This window comes from Schistocerca americana, chromosome 4, assembly GCF_021461395.2.
Source record: "Schistocerca americana isolate TAMUIC-IGC-003095 chromosome 4, iqSchAmer2.1, whole genome shotgun sequence".
In the NCBI taxonomy this organism is placed as follows: domain Eukaryota; kingdom Metazoa; phylum Arthropoda; class Insecta; order Orthoptera; family Acrididae; genus Schistocerca; species Schistocerca americana.
The window spans coordinates 778,805,146-778,821,627 of NC_060122.1; the positions used below are offsets into that span (position 1 = coordinate 778,805,146).

A 16,482-nucleotide genomic window follows, 5' to 3' on the forward strand; every position below is an offset into this window, starting at 1 on the left:
CCAAAGGTATTTAATCACATGGGGAGATTTCAGGAATATAGGGCAGGTTTTCAAGTGTGTGCCACTTGTCCCTAATGGATGAGGCTGGCCTCCCAGTTTGACTGGAGTCTTTTGTCAAACTAAGACCTCCAGGGAACTTGTTGCATGATTCCACAGTGGTAGTTTTTGACAGACATGCTGTTCTGTACACATTCTTCATTCTCCAATGGCGTTTGTCCTTCTGAAGCCTTGGAAATGGTAATAACATGTTGGTCCCATTTGGATGTATTTGATATCATCATCTTCATAGTTCACATTTCTGCATTTACTGCACACATCTGGAAATCATGAAAACCACACTAATCCTTGTCTACATGTTGGTGCATATATATCCACATCAGAGTCATGCTGAGATGCATATATGCTGCATAAGTGCCCCAAAATGCAAACTTTTTGATCACACCTTATATGGTTTCATTCTAACTCAATGGGTAGCACAGCTCAATGAAAAGGTCAAAGTCAGGCTACTGACCTTAGTCAGCCATTATGGACATGGAACATCTGAAGAGCAAAATCCATGTTTTGATAAAGGTTTAGAGAGTGGATTCTACTGTAATGTCTTTATGTGGTACAGCTTCTATCTGTCGAGTGACATGGTCAATTGCCAACAGCATGTACCAATATCCATCAGAAATGGGTAGTGGGCCCACAAGATTGACATGCACATGATGGAAACATCCTTCTGGGACTTCAAAGCAATCTATGGGTGGTTGAGCATGTTGTGAGATTGTCTTCCTTTGGCGTGGAATGCACGTACAAATCAAGAGCTTACAATCCTTCTTCACATCGGGCCATATGAATTGCTCCTTCACCAAGATTGTGGTTGGATGTATGAGGGTTGCCCAGATAGTAACACACTACATTTTTTTCCAGCAATTCTTTATTGAACCTAGTGAGAATTAATGTGTTGACATATGCTTCTGAATTAATGGCACTGCCTCTTGGCATCACATCAATAAGAATCACGCCTTCATGGACATGGTGATCATGATCTTTTCAGTGGAAGCAGTTGCTCTGAATTTTTTTTCTGTGGGGAATAGGAATGGTGCCATTCCATTGACTGTCATTTTGTTTTGGGCTAAAAATGGTAAACCCAGGTTTCATTGCCAGTCACAATCTGGGACAAGAAGGCCTCCCCCTCAGCTTCAAAACTTTGCAACTGTCATTTTGTTTTGGGCTAAAAATGGTAAACCCAGGTTTCATTGCCAGTCACAATCTGGGACAAGAAGGCCTCCCCCTCAGCTTCAAAACTTTGCAACAAATAAAGACAAATGTTTTTTCTGTGCAATTTGTGATCCAATGTTAGACGCTATGGGACCTATCTTGCACATACTTTTTAATATCCAAGGGTGCGGATAATTTCATCCACACCTCCTTTTCTGATTGACAGATGCATCACCAACTACCAAGTCATAATGCATCTGTCCCTATGAATGACAACATTAGCTCACTGCAACATGTCAGGTGTGACAGCCTTGGATGGTCTCCCCAACCGCTGAAAATTGTGGAGCTCCACCGAACTGCCTTCTGATGGCCTCACCCTCCAACTAACTGTACTTCTGTCAACAGCAGATGCTCCATAGACTTTGCACAAGTGTTTGTGACTATTCCCCACAGTTTCTTTCTCTTCAGTGAGAAATTCAATGATGGCACATTGCTTGTAATGTACATTACCTACAGACGCCATTTTGAAACTGTCCTGCAGCTATGCTATCTGTCAGATGGAAACTTGGTGCTCTCACTCAGGAGACTTCAAATAGAACGTACACAGTGTGTCACATTCATTGTTTTTGCCTGAGCAAAAAAAATGTGGTGCATTACTTTCTGGGTAACCCTCAGATGTTGGGATGTGCCAAGTTATGTAACTGGTTGAAGATGACATGGCAGAAAGTTTGAGTAACACTGGGATGTCCATTTTTGTGAGACATCACAGACAGAAGTTCAGAGGGGTCACACCAGGAATGGCTGAAGTTCTACCTGGAGGTTCATGGAGGAGTCATAAAGAAAGGCCTGTAACTGCTGGTCTTGCTGCTGTTCTTCCGTGAACCAAACATAGATGAAGTGGAATGACATATCATTGATGCACAAGAGGTATTCTGCCACGCTGTTTTCCACACATTTCTTATGATGGATGTTGGTGGTGAACTGTATGACGATTATTTTGGTGACAAAACCATCATGGGCAAATGTCCCTGTATGGCATGCACAGAATCTGTGAGCAGTCAGTGGTCCATGTAAATAATCAGGTGACATCCCCTGATGTCTTGCCAGTAATAATGTACTGCTTCATAAACAGCTAGAAGCTCTCTGCCATATACTGACCACTTACATTGCAAAAGGTGGGAGCTTCTATAAGAAACAATGGAGTGGCTGTTGAACATCTCCTACCTCTTGTTACAGGACAGTGCCAATGGGGAGTCACTTGATTCTGTTGTTATTACAAACTGGATGTCAGGGAGAGGGTACACTAGAGTAATGACTTGGACAAGACACTCTTTAATACATTCAAAGGTGGACTTCATTTACAAAGTCTAAATAAGTTTACATCTGCCAGTCTGGTACATCTACATCTGCATCTACATCTACATCTACTCTCTTCAAACCACCATGAGCTACACAGCAGATGGTATGCCCCATTGTGCCATTTATTAGAGTTTCTCCTTGTTCCATTCACATAAGGAGCATGACAAGAATGGTTTTTTGAATGCCTCTTTGTGTGCAGTAATTATTCTAATCTTATCTTAACAATCCTCACGTGATTAATATGTAGGGGGCTGTAATATATTCCTAGAGTAATCATTTGAAGACAGTTCTTGAAACTTTGTTAACAGACTTTCTTGGGATAATTTACACCTCCCACAAAGAGTCTTTCAGTTCAGTTCCTTCAGTGTCTCCGTGACACTCTCCCATGGATTAAACAAGCCTGTGACCATTTGTGCTGCCCTTCTTTGTGTATGTTCAATATCCCCTGATAGTCCTGTCTAGTTTGTCTTCCACACACTTGAGTAATATTCTAGAACTGGTGACATGAATGATTTGTAAGCACTCTCGTTTGTAGATTGATTGCACTTCCCCAGTATTTCACCAATAAACTGAAGCCAACCACCTGTGTTACCCATGACTGAACCTATGTGATCTTTCCATTCCATATCACTATGAAGTGTTACACCCAGGTATTTGTATGAGTTGGCTGATTCCAACAGTGACTCACTGATATCATAGTCATATGATACCATTTTTTTTTTTTTTTTTTTTCATTTTGTGAAGTGCAAAATTTTACATGATAGATAACTGCATCATATGCAAAAAGTCTGATTTTACTGTTAATGTTGCCTTCAAGGTCATTATTATCAACTTGAACAGCAAGGGTCCCAACACACTGCCCTGGTGATTACTGGAAGTGACTTCTAAATCTGGCAAAGACTCTCCATCCGAGGTAACATGCTGTGTCTTCCCTACCAAAAAGTCCTCAATCCAGTCATAAATTTCCCTTGATACTCATATTATCAGACTTTCAACAATAAGCATAAGTGTGGTACTGAGTAAAATGCTTTTTGGAAATCAAGATAATATGTGAAGTCAGGGATGATTGGGACTGGATAACTGTCCAACATGGTACAATCACTGACAGCTCTGTAATCACCACACAACCTGACATATCTATCTTATTTTGGAACTAATATGATTGGCAAAGCCCAAGATTTGTTTGAGGGCCCATGATGCCAACTGGTAAGTGTTTCTTGATCACTGCCTTCATGAGGCCAAGTGGATTGGCAGTAGTCTATGCAGTCTGTGACACATCAAGTGGACAGATGTAGTGTTGATCTTATGATCCATTCTCTTTTTAATGGCACTCAGCACCAACCACTCTAGTGTGGAAGAGGACACACCCACATCAGGAGAACAAGCAGAAATTGTGGTACTGACCTTTGTGCTAGCAGATGATCATGATGCTGTGGGAGTATACACAAATGAATCTGCCCCTATAATGATTAGTCCCTTTCTGAAAAACTCAGCCAATATCCTTTATTAGGTTGGCCATATGCTCAGTCTCCTGCCTGGTGCATGTCTTTTGACTGGATGCCACTTCAGTAACTTGTGTGTCCCTAACCTGCTTCAGTAATTCTCACCCTTTAAATATTCATCTACAATGAAAATTTAAGGACAGGTCTCCATTGCAAACATTGTATCAATTATGCATTCAAATAAATTTGCACCTCGTTCCCAACCACATGTTATGGACATTATAGGCTGGCAGGCTTCCTTTGCAATTTCAGCTGGCCATCATTACATATGAGCTAGGGCCACTGGATGCACATCTTAAATTTGCAGATAGAGTATTTTCCATCATCAAATTTCATTAATAATGCAGATGAGAATGCCAGTCTTATCCAACCTCTGCTGACCCTGACATCACTACTGCCAGCCAGAGTGATAACCCGTGGACTGTCACAACAAACCCCCACCCACACAACAGTCACTGGTATCTTCAGGACTGCCTTCTTGCCATCAGTTGCATTCAGATACTACAACAGCTTTATTTTGACACAAATGATGAACAGCCATCTGCAACACAAAAATGATGCCACCCAGCACAGAATTCACATAGTTGAGGAGGATCTCCACATGGCAGAGCCATCTTGACCAGCTTCATCTACTACCTCCACCTGATTCCAATGTACCCATTGTCCCTCTGCCGCAGAGTCATCTTGACCAGCTTCATCTACTACTACCTCCACCCGATTCCAATGTACCCATTGTCCCTCTGCCACAGTCCAACCTTGAAGCCCTTTTGTCATGCCCCTATACACAGTAGGCTCAGGCCTAAGGCACCAAGAGAATTAGATTGGGAATTGCATTTCTGATATACAAAAAATAGAGAACTGTGTGATACCTGAAAACATGGAAAGCATGTTAGCAGCATTGTTGTTAATATAGTGTTTGGTTAATTGTTGTATTCAGTTAGAACCATGGGAATTGTCATTAGTGCTGGTCTCAATTGCCCATGTTTCACATTGATTTATGGTAAAAGAGTTGGTAAATTTTTGTGGTGTCGTGAAGTATTTAGAGAACTCTTGTGTGCCTTTTTGGTCACTTTCTATGTCTTTTTAGATGCATATAAAAACATGACTGATAAATGCTAGTGCAGGATTCTCTCTTGATTGCAATAATCAGCATCTGGGGGGTGACTTCTGCTGACTAATGGCAGACTTTTCCTATGTGGACTCTGAAAGTACTTTAACATGTACAGGAAGGTTCACCAAGAGTTTGTTGTTGAGCAGAGACATTAATCCTCTTGTTACACAACATAAAATCATTTTTTTATCATGAAGAAAAGTGCAAAAAATTCTAAGAAGTTTGGTGGACCCCTTGCACAGTTTGCATATGCTGCAGTGTTGAGGACCAATGGCTGAATCTGGTGACAGATTTCATCCCACACTGAACTGTTACCAAGATGTTGATGTGATTGAAATTATGACATAATCTGTATTTTAGATTTATCTAGTTGCCTGACACTTTCAACTCTTTTCAGAAACTGGGGCACATTGCAATCAGATGGGTAATACAACAAAAATAAATATTTAAGATATTCACACCAGACAGTTTATATGATAGTAGACTCCTTTAGTGTTAATCAAATTTAATTGATTTGTACAAGGTGTTTACCATTAATTGTGTAAAACTTCATCTTGACATGCTTGCAACACAGACTGATTTTTTACGTTTCTTTTTAGATGAAGATAGTTCACCTGATTCTGAACGTTTCCACAGCACTGACGTTGATTCAGGCAATTCAACAGCACATTCCCCAGATGGACCGAAGTCTACATCACCACAACCTATGCTCAATGGTGAGTTTTGCAGTAATATTTAAGGTATTCTGATGTATTCATTGTTAATATAACACAGAAAGACCCAATTATTCACTGAACATAGTACCAGATTTCATTACAATGATGTAATATAACATAGTAAATTAGGAACTGCATCTATTTGTTTGGAATCTGAGTGCATTACCAGGCAAGGCCTTCCTTCTTTTACCTTACCTTAAACTGTGGACTGTCTTAACAGGGCAGCTTAAAAGATGTTTGTTTATTTATGTATTCATCCATGCTTCATCTTAAAATGACATAGGATTTTTCGTCGTAACAGATTGAAAATAAATAGCTCAAAAATACACATACATGTAAAATATACAAATATCCTTTTATGATAATACGGTAGGTGTTTGGCTGTGGCCTTAATGAAGGAACCAACATTGCCTTTGCCTAAATTTTTGATTTAGGAAAATCATGGAGAACTTAAATCAGGATCGCAAGCAAACTGGATCCTCCTGAATATTTTATCTCTGTTCGCTCGGCATAAATCCTATTAGACAATAGCACACTCCCTGGAAATGTTAATTTGCTCACTATATTGTGGAATTAGGTCAGATGACAGTATATGTTAAACTTTTACTGACAGTAAACCTATTTTGTGGGTTTCTGAATGAGTTACAGTATGTTAAGTTATGAATTTTATCATACAGTAATCCATTTGAAGTGGTGAGAATCATAAGGCCTAAAGTGCATCACTGTTGATTGTGAGACTGTAGTATTTATTCATGCTTCTGAAATGTGTTGATCCTATGGTGAGCCAGGTTTATCTGTGCTGTAGGCCCACATAGCATATGTGTAAATTCACAAAAAGCTGTGTCACTGGTTTCTCTGATATTCACTTAACTGTCCTTTGTTAATATGGCATTATTTTCCACATGTGGTAACATAGCATCTAGTAGATCCCCACAATGTGTTAATTAATGCAGAATATTAATAACTAGGTTATTTAATACAAAATAATGTAGAGGCAACCATATAAATTATGAAATTGAATCAGTTTCTGGTTGTTTGAAGAAATAATGCATTTTATTACATTAGAAAACAAGTAATATTTACAGCTATGTTTACACAATATAAACTGAACATTCAATGATTCAACAGTCTTCTTTTGATGACTCTTTACAATTACCATTCAGACACTGATCACAGACAGTAAGCAAATGTTTCATGCACATACATCTTCCACACTGATCACAAGTAAATCGAGTTTCTACATTTCTTATTTCTAGGGCAGATAATGCAACTTCTTTTTGCTGCTGACACTTGTTCTTGTGCTGGTTTGTCATTGATAGCAGATGTTGATCCACCCATTTTTGCTGCTCTTTAGTGAAGTTCTCTAGGTAAACACTCCATTGTTGCCCTCTTCTTTAGCTGGTCTTGGACCAAGCTGAATCCAGTTTGCTGTAGAAAATCCTTCCTTGCCATTTTCTTTTGAGAGTTATTGCTTCTAAAAATTGCAATGTTGTTGATTCCAGCTAGATCAACTATACAAAAGAATATTGTCAGAGGCTGTCTGCTGCACTTCCTTGCAGTTGAGTAGGGTGTGGCACACAACTTGTCCACCACATCAACACCCGACCCAAACCCCCCTGTATAGTAATTGTAGAATGTGATAATGTAGCAGTTCCTCCTGCTTTATTTCTTCATGTGTTGTCCTCCATGACTATGTGCTGCATTGCTACAATGGCTGAAGAACGGGTTGTGAATTCCAATCCCGACTACCATTAATTAAAGTAGCCGATACGTGCACAGTTACGTTTCACAGTACTTTAATTTCACTGTTCACAACCCCTAGATAATACACAGTTATATGGCCAGTGCATCATTGTTTCAACTTTCGATAAGTCTCATTGTTAGTTTGCAGGCAAACCTCCACATGCTGCTACAATAGTTTCCTGTTTCCTGTTGAACATCTACGAGCAGTAAAAGCCTAACTACAAAGTTCACCATTCTTGAAGAATAGAAAGGTACTTATGGAGCAGACATTGTCAGTGTTTTAACACAGTGCCTATTGGTGTAACACTAATTTCACTGTTAAATTGATGCATTGTTGTCATTCTGAGCAACATAGATTCCTTGTCTGAAACTCGGCCGTGGACTGACTGTCTCATGATCAAAAATTGGGTCCTTATATATAATCGAATAATAGGTACTGAAACTACACATTGCTTAAAGTTAAATTTACAGAAATTACAATTACAACTTAACTCATTAAATTAACTGAATACATCAAAAAATCAGTTCTTTTTAACAGTTTCTTCTACTACAAGGGTGAAGCCGAATTACAAAATTAATAAATATAGTTTCACAAACAGTACTTTTGACAAAACTGTTAATTACTTTGGAATTAATTAAGGACTGGCTTTGCTAACATGTTTCTGAATACAACCAAATAGATACTTTATGATTACTAGCATTTTGTCTTCCAAACACTTATAATTATTACAGAATTTATATTAGTTTATATGTCAACAACAGAATTTAACTTACAGAACAATTACTGATTTCATCCTATAATAAAAGATACTAACTAGGAATAGTCAAAATAAATTACATACATAAAACTAAGAACAAAATTAGATCTGGTGTTATATTATTTAAAACAGTGGGTCAACCTTTCTCTTTTTTGGAAATGCAGATTATATTCACGTATGTTAATGGAAATTAGTTGAAACTGAAAAACAGAATTTAAGGAGACAGATGACAAAACAAGAGAGGAATTAAAAATATCCCAGCTTGCTTCTTCACAATATGTTTGATTTCTCGTTTACAGAAGAAGTAAGGTCTATTGATGTATCTTCAAGGTGGATAGAAGAAATTAACATCACATTTGTATTCTTCTTTGGGGCATAGGAGAGAGAAGTGAAGTGATTTAGAAAGCCAAACATCATGGATTTCACATCTCTGTTCTTAGCCACAAATTGGAGAAAAACCTCTAACTCATTATTCAATGTACTGACATATGTCAGGTTTTTCTCCAACAATCTTACGACAAGGGTAATACCAGAAAACCAGTTATCTCCATTTATGTTCCAACCTATGCTACTCAGTAGTCCTACCACCAGTCTCGTAACAATGATGAACAACTTTTACGGGCCATTATGTTGATTTCCAACGTAAATTTTCATGGAAATAGTGTACCGAGATTTCACATTTGTTAGAGAGAAGACCATTAGGCCATACTTAGCTACAGTGACCTCTGAATGAAACAAGTTGCTCATCTACTGCCAAATATTCTGAAGGTATGTAATTGGCTCTGCAGTTGTGTATGAAATGTTCAAATGTAATCCAAATTGGTGCCAGTTTGTCTTGTTGTGTGTGTTGTCATCGAGTATTCATCATCAAACTGCATATACCTCAGAAGAAATTGGAAATGGTTCAAAGTCATTGTTGTTGGGAAAAAAATGATTCAAAATGATTGTTGTTGGAAAAAACTGAATTCCCATTCCCTGCGTATTCCACAAGTTGGGCAAGTTTCAGTTACCTGAGCGAACAGATCATGATAACATCAGAAGTCCAGTGATAGCTTTTAATTCAGTATCATCAGTGAAATATGCAGTCCTGTCAATTTTATTCTTTTCCTTGTTTTTATCCATTTTTATGTTTGTACTGACTGTAATAGGACTAACAAGGGTGGTATCTATTAGTGCAGAGAAACAATCATTGGAAGATGTACAAGTCTTTCCCGATCCCTTTACTCCGGAGAGATGAGTTATGATTTTTCTCATTCTATCTTTGACCCTTTGATTGGCAGGAACCTTCCTCCATTTTTTACTCTTCTCTTTACCTATCAAAAAATTAGACAGGTTTGAATCTGCACCATCTGAATCACCAGACTGCTCATTAATGGTATTATGCTCAGACTCGGTACAGAAGTCCGACACAGAATCAGAAGACACTCCATCTACAGGGGCATCTTCATCTGAAACTTCCTCAGTGCAGCATTTGGAAGCCTCTTCTTTCATTGTGTGCTGCAAAAATGAAATCAATTAATGAGAATTCCTAACCCAAAAGCTTCAAACTGACAGGAAAGAGTCAGTATGCAAATTTATACCTACTTGTTCACCACTATCTTGTAAAGGAATTGATGTGGTGGGTCTAAGAACTCCCCAGCCACTAAATAAGTTTCAAACACTACCAACAATGAGCAACACAAGTATTGAAAACTGGTGACAGAAAGTAAACAAAAGTGAGAGAGGATTGCTAGATGGCAGGCAGTGTTGCCAACTTTGTTCATATAAATTTAGCTAAACTAAATGTGCTGGGGATCTGTCAGACCCCATGATAACAATTAGAGGTTAAGTATGGGATAACAGTGGTGTGCTTTGGTCCCTTATGGACCTCAGAACTTCATTTGTAGTCTAGTCAAGTGACCATGTTGGTAAACATTACTACTTGAGTTTCATCATTTCCACAAATGGCAGTTTGTGTTGGCAATTCATTGTTTACTGCGTGGGAATTGGCTTTTGTGTAATGTGTAAACATGAAATACATTAAATTTATTTTAAAAACCACCAGAAAAGTAAAGCTACAAGGACGGGTTGTGATTGATGCTTGGGTAGCTCAGTCGGTAGAGTGCTTGTTCATGAAAGGCAAAGATCCCGAGTTCGAGTCTTGGACTGGCAGACAGCTTTAATCCACCAGGAAGTTTCAAATGAGCACACACTCTGATGCAGAGTGAAAATCTCGTTCTGGAAACAGAAAAGTAAATTACCAGGAAAAGTTAGCCACAAAGGCCTAGGGCCTCCAGGAACATATCCTTTGATTGAGAGAGTGACAAAATCAAATAAGCATGACTACAAGCAAACATTTAATAAGAAAGGGTATAGTTGGCACAAGCTGTTGTGTGGGTGCTGCATAATAATATCTGATTTTCAGCCCAGAAGTAAATTTGTGAACTAATACATCCGTTAGAGATCTGGTACATTTGTCCAAAAAAATGGAAACGCATGAAAACTCTCACTTACACAAAAATGCAAAATGGAGAGTTCCAAAAGTTTAAACATTATTTTGTTGTTGCCCTAAACTGTACTTAATTGTGTACAAAACAATAAAAATCCACAAAAACAATTCTTTCTTTCATCAGATAAATTACACATACAATAATAATAATAATTATTATTATTATTACTGCTCTTATTATCATTGGAAGTGGCTGTAGTTGTATAAACTTGTTGATAACCATAACTGTTATACAGCAGATGCTATTAATTTCACTACCTCAAATTTATGTGAATCTAAAAACTTGTGAACACCCAGAATATAAACCCACAAGCTGCCACGGGGATTTGTGTAATGCTTTTGTAAAGAACTGAGAAATCTAAGTACCTCAGAGGACTTTCTACTATCCACAGTTATCCATCTATTTCTCTTAGCTGCTGCTCCTGAAGTGGCTATCTATGGAAATGCCTCCTTAAGAATTATGAATTTTGCGTTGATGAGAAGGTACTTCTGTGTGGGTTTTACCAAGCTTATATTTAGCTTTAATATCTGACAGTAATAACCAAAAAGGCCAAGATCTCTTACAAGAACTTTGCAGTTTTCCTTATCAATATCTATAAGTATGGTCTAAGGCTGATGCTGAACTTTTGGAAACCCAAGTAACAGTGTTCACAACTAGTGTCACACCAAAAGTGCTCAAAATGTTTAAGAACTTAACATTGATGTCACTCTCAACACCTGTGTTTATTTCAATGTCACCATATATTATTATGTTAGACTCTTTCTAGGACTTCAGTTAATTTGTTGGAGAAAGTTTTTGCTTTACCATACGTGTGCACTGCATGCACAGAATTATTAACTTCTTACAGATGTCTAGCTATTTTAGTTAACAATTGCTAATTCAGAATGCTTATCTAAACTAACTGCGAGCAGATCTTCTCTGGTTTTAAAATGTGTGTCATCTCTGTAATAAATATATGATTTCCTGGGCTTTAAGATAGTTCTACAGTAGCAACTTGTACATACTCATGACGATAGCACTATATACTGTATTTCATATTGCTACACAAATGCTCTGCAATGCATATGACCATGCTGTTCAAAGACCGTAATTCAACTTCAAGCTGGTGTACTTTATTTTTAATGTTAATATACTGAAAATTTTGGTGAAGAATAGATAATTCTGAGCATACTTCTGTTGTGTTTGTGCATTTCAGTCTGGTACATTCCATCCTCATGCACACTGAAGTAATTTCTAAAATGAGTGAGACACATTTAAGGAAGAGGAATCATGATTTATCCTAAAAAGGGTCTTGTCCTCCTCCTCATGACAAAAGGTATCTGACTATGTGTGACCCCACACACCTGCTACACTCTCACTAATTAACGCTACCAATCTCCCCTTCCCAGAACTGATGAGGTGCCAACCATCCTAGCATAGCCCCATCTACCAATAGTCACTGCCTACTCCAGCATGATGTGCACCTGGTCTGTGGTTATCAGTACCATCTCCAGTTCCTCACTGACTTTCCATACAGCATTGCCAAGATGAGGCTGATCATGCAACCAGAACAGTTTGGTCACGCTCATATTTGTGCTACCAGTTAGGGAAGCTGTCTTACTCAGTTCACCAACTATGTTGTGTGCTCTGTCCCTGTCTGAGCTGTTCCCGACCCCAACCACTATCACCACCTTATCATCTTATGAGAAAACTTAATTATTTGATTCAGCCCAGCACTCAACTTGAAATTGCAGTGCAATTTAATGTGGAATCTGAAACTTTACACAGCTTGGAACTTTCTGTAAAAACAAAGCATTGGTGCAGCTGAAAAGTTGTTGAGCAGATTAGGATAAAATAATATTACAAAACAGACTGCGTGTCTTCTCCTCACAATTTTCCTATTATGTAAGTAGTTCTTCTTAGCTGAATTTAGTGGAGGATAAAGTGCACATTGACTGCTGTGTGGAGAGCAATGGTGTACAAACACTCAAGCTTCATATTCAGACCTATTTACAGTGTGGATAATTTTCTTTCTTTTCAAATAAGAAGTTATTGCTAGCACCCATGGTGGACCATGATTGTATCAATAGTCATTTCACCAAAAGCAGGTCAAACATGGCACAAAAAACTTAATGAATACATTATTCATGAAAGACAACTGCTTTACTATTGCAGACAGTCATAAGATCTGCAGCAACTTGACACAAAACACCCATCGGTACTAGATGACCTCAAGTTATCTTACTTGTAATGATTCATAACTTGGGAGCTGAACTGCCAACAAAAAGTGAGCTTCACCTTCATACCAGGTAGATATCTTGGGATGGTAATCCATCTTGAAAGAACTGCTCAAGTGTTGAAATTTCTTGAATTCTGTAATTCACCCTTGCACTAAATGTACCACTGTTTACATGAGGTAATGTGAATCTCAGATATTCATTTCCCCATTCTTGAGTATGGGCAATGGTCTTTATAATAATACCTGAGTAAATGCTAATAAAGATGGAAAAAAATCACAACACAAAAAAAATAATTAATGTAGAGTACTGAAATTTCAGGAATATATTTGTCTAGGTAACAAACATGAGTAATTAACATTGCAAGATCACAGGTTAATGTAAGTACAAGGTAAGCCATTGCAAATGTGAAATGCTGGCATAATAATATTCAGTGTAACTACCAGAATGTTGAATGCAAGCAAGCAAATATGCATGTATTGTGTCATACAGGTGCTGGAAGTCAGTTTGTAGGAAGGAATTCCATGCCTCTTGCACTTGGTTGATCAATGCAAGGACACTTAATGCTGTTTGTGGATGACACTGGGTTGTCTGATGATGTCCCATATGTACTCAGTTGGAGACAGTTCTGGTGATCAAACCTCTCTATCAGTCAGTTGATCACCGCTACTCAAATGTGACAGCACGGCCTCTAATTACCCTACTCATAGAACACCAGCCTGCCAGGAACTAAACAGTTTGGCAACACACATAAATAGTGCTACACCTCAAAGCCTTCTCAGCCCAGATGTGAGTGCCTTTTGAATCAAAGAGCCTGCTATCAACATGACCAGTCCACATGCTAATAGATTGCCAGCAGAGCCTTCAGAACTCCATCCAATACTGTTGGTTGTATCAATTGAGAAAATGATAAAATTATGAGACAGAATGGTTCACCAGTACCTGTCCTAAGTGGTGAATTTCTTCTTACTGTTGACAGACACATGTACAAGTCAAGGCATGCTGTCTTGTACTTCATACAGGTCTTTTTCAGTTCTAAAAATTCTGCCCCCTGGCGGTATGTACTGGCTAGCCATTCTGTTCATAATTTTACAATACTGTAAACTGGAAGTCAGCCAGTACCCATAATACATCCAGTTGAAGGGTAGTTGACTTGGATTCATGGTACTGTCCGCAATGTGGGTTATAAATTATTCCATCCACATTGGTTCCCTATAAGCATTTCTCCAAGATCCTTACTTTGTGGGTACTTACAATTACATAGTACAAACTTGGGGACTAGGCGCTGCTTAATTCCTGTAACTATCACTTTTGTATCTTATGAAACTTGATGTACTTTATATTTACAATGTCAGACACATAAAGTATGTGTTGTATTTTCAAATTTCTGTATTGCATAATGTTATTAAATCAGCAAAATGGATTGCAAATTAGATCAGTTAAATGTTAATACTTTTACAGACAGTCTCTCACCAGAATCAACAGGCAGTAGTGGAGGAGTTCCCTTCACACAAGTGGAGCTTCTAGAAGCAACACACAGAGGACTGCATAAATTTATACCTCGACACCATGATGAGATAGAGGTGGAAATTGGTGATCCCATATATGTACAGAAAGAGGCTGATGATCTGTGGTGTGAAGGTATTAAACTCTCGTAACAGTCACTAAATTCTAAGAAAATATTAATATTGTTTGGACCTAGTATATGAAGTTCCCTCCATGATTTTCAGTGTGGAGGCAGGACGAAGTTGACATAGTGAAATGAATTTTTCCTTGTAATTCACTACCAATAAATTTTTATTGCCTGAGATGCATGCATTTTACTGTTGATGTTTACAAACCATTCATGCTGAACGATCTAAATATGTTTACAGGATTTAAGATTTCCCTAAATACATGGTTTATTTTGTGAAACTAGTTTGAACAACTATCAATGAATAATAAGTAGCTCTTTCACAAAGATTTTTGCTAATTTTACTCTAAAAGAGTGTCAGTCTTACAAATGTCTAGTTTAGTATCAGATACATTCTTCATAACAATAACAGTTAAGTGGTTCCATAAAATTAGCATATTTTCTTAAAAAATTGTTAGGCTCCAACTGCCTTTGCTGATGTGCAAGATGAGACATATTGAAAATGATGCAAGTAAAAAGTAAAATTTAAAGTGGTCTCTTATCTCCATACACGCTGACCTGCACATTACGAGCACCTATCTCGACATTAAGAAATGCAGTGGTAAGTATTTGATCAACAGAGTTTGCAAGCCCTCAAATGAAAAGAGACCACTGAAGAAGTATGAAACCTAGAACAGATTTCTAAAAGACATATACTCTGTTTCACAAAACAATGGACATTTTAGCTAAAATTGACAACACCTTTGGAAGAAATCAATACTGAGAAATAAAAAGAATAACCACAGGTGCTGGTTCAGTACCAAAAGTATTGGCAGATACATATGGAAACATGGAATCAAATGCATATCTCTCCCATAAATAAAGACAAATAGTTATTTTGTAATGTAAAAGGGAATTTAGACCAAATTAACTGCAGTACGTGACAATGTGTCATGAGAGATAACAAAAAAAGTTGGGTCTGATGCAAAGAAACTCAACCACATTGAATCAGTCATTAATATCTACTTTATTCCTTATAATATATTGAAGCAGCCAGGCACCAAGCACTGCCCAGAAGCAAGAGAACACCCATGAAATGAGGTATGGCAAGATCAGTACTGATATTCACACTCTAAGTGTTCAGGACAGCATAATTAACAAGAGAACTGTATGAATAGAGTCTATGTTTTCCATTTAAGCAAACCTTGGGATCAAGGTTTTATTATGGGATTTATTATGACCTCACTAACAGTATCATTTGTTAGAGCCAGAAAACAATGCAAAGCTGTGTCTTCCTGGATTAAGGTAATAATAATAGCTTTATTCAACATCGAATGGTACACTGCACATGTACAAAGAAACAGTAATGATTAAAGTTATTTGTACAATACACAAGACACATTCTTCTGAATACGTCATTAATTTACAACAAAATTACAATAAGGTGTTTACTTATTTCTGTTCACATAATTTCACAAAGCATTTGTTGTTCTTCATATAAGTATGGTACTCTTCTAATGTGTAGAAAGGGTGTTTAAAGCTGATGTTTCAGTTTAATTGTAGGAAGAGCTATGACTGCTCTAGGCAGTGCATTAGCTAATTTTATACCTGCATACTGAGGCCCCTTTTCATAAAGTGCTGTTCTGTGGCTGCCAATGTAAAATCTTTCTTTATTTCTAGTATCGTACTGGTGGAAATCTGAATAAGTGTTTGGGTGCAGTCTTTTCACAAGCAATATGGCTTTTAGAATGTATGTGTTTATAACAGTTAACA

At 37.7% G+C, this 16,482-nt stretch overlaps 1 protein-coding gene across 1 annotated transcript in view; it reads left to right on the forward strand.

Moving 5' to 3' along the window:
* The window catches only part of LOC124612858 (JNK-interacting protein 1), a 125,288-nt gene that overhangs the window by 36,547 nt on the left and 72,259 nt on the right, over positions 1–16,482 (forward strand). Inside the window, exons 3-4 of the mRNA XM_047141288.1 lie at positions 5,775–5,891; positions 14,559–14,738. Coding sequence (XP_046997244.1) covers positions 5,775–5,891; positions 14,559–14,738 — 297 coding nt within the window. The remainder of the gene's footprint in view (positions 1–5,774; positions 5,892–14,558; positions 14,739–16,482) is intronic.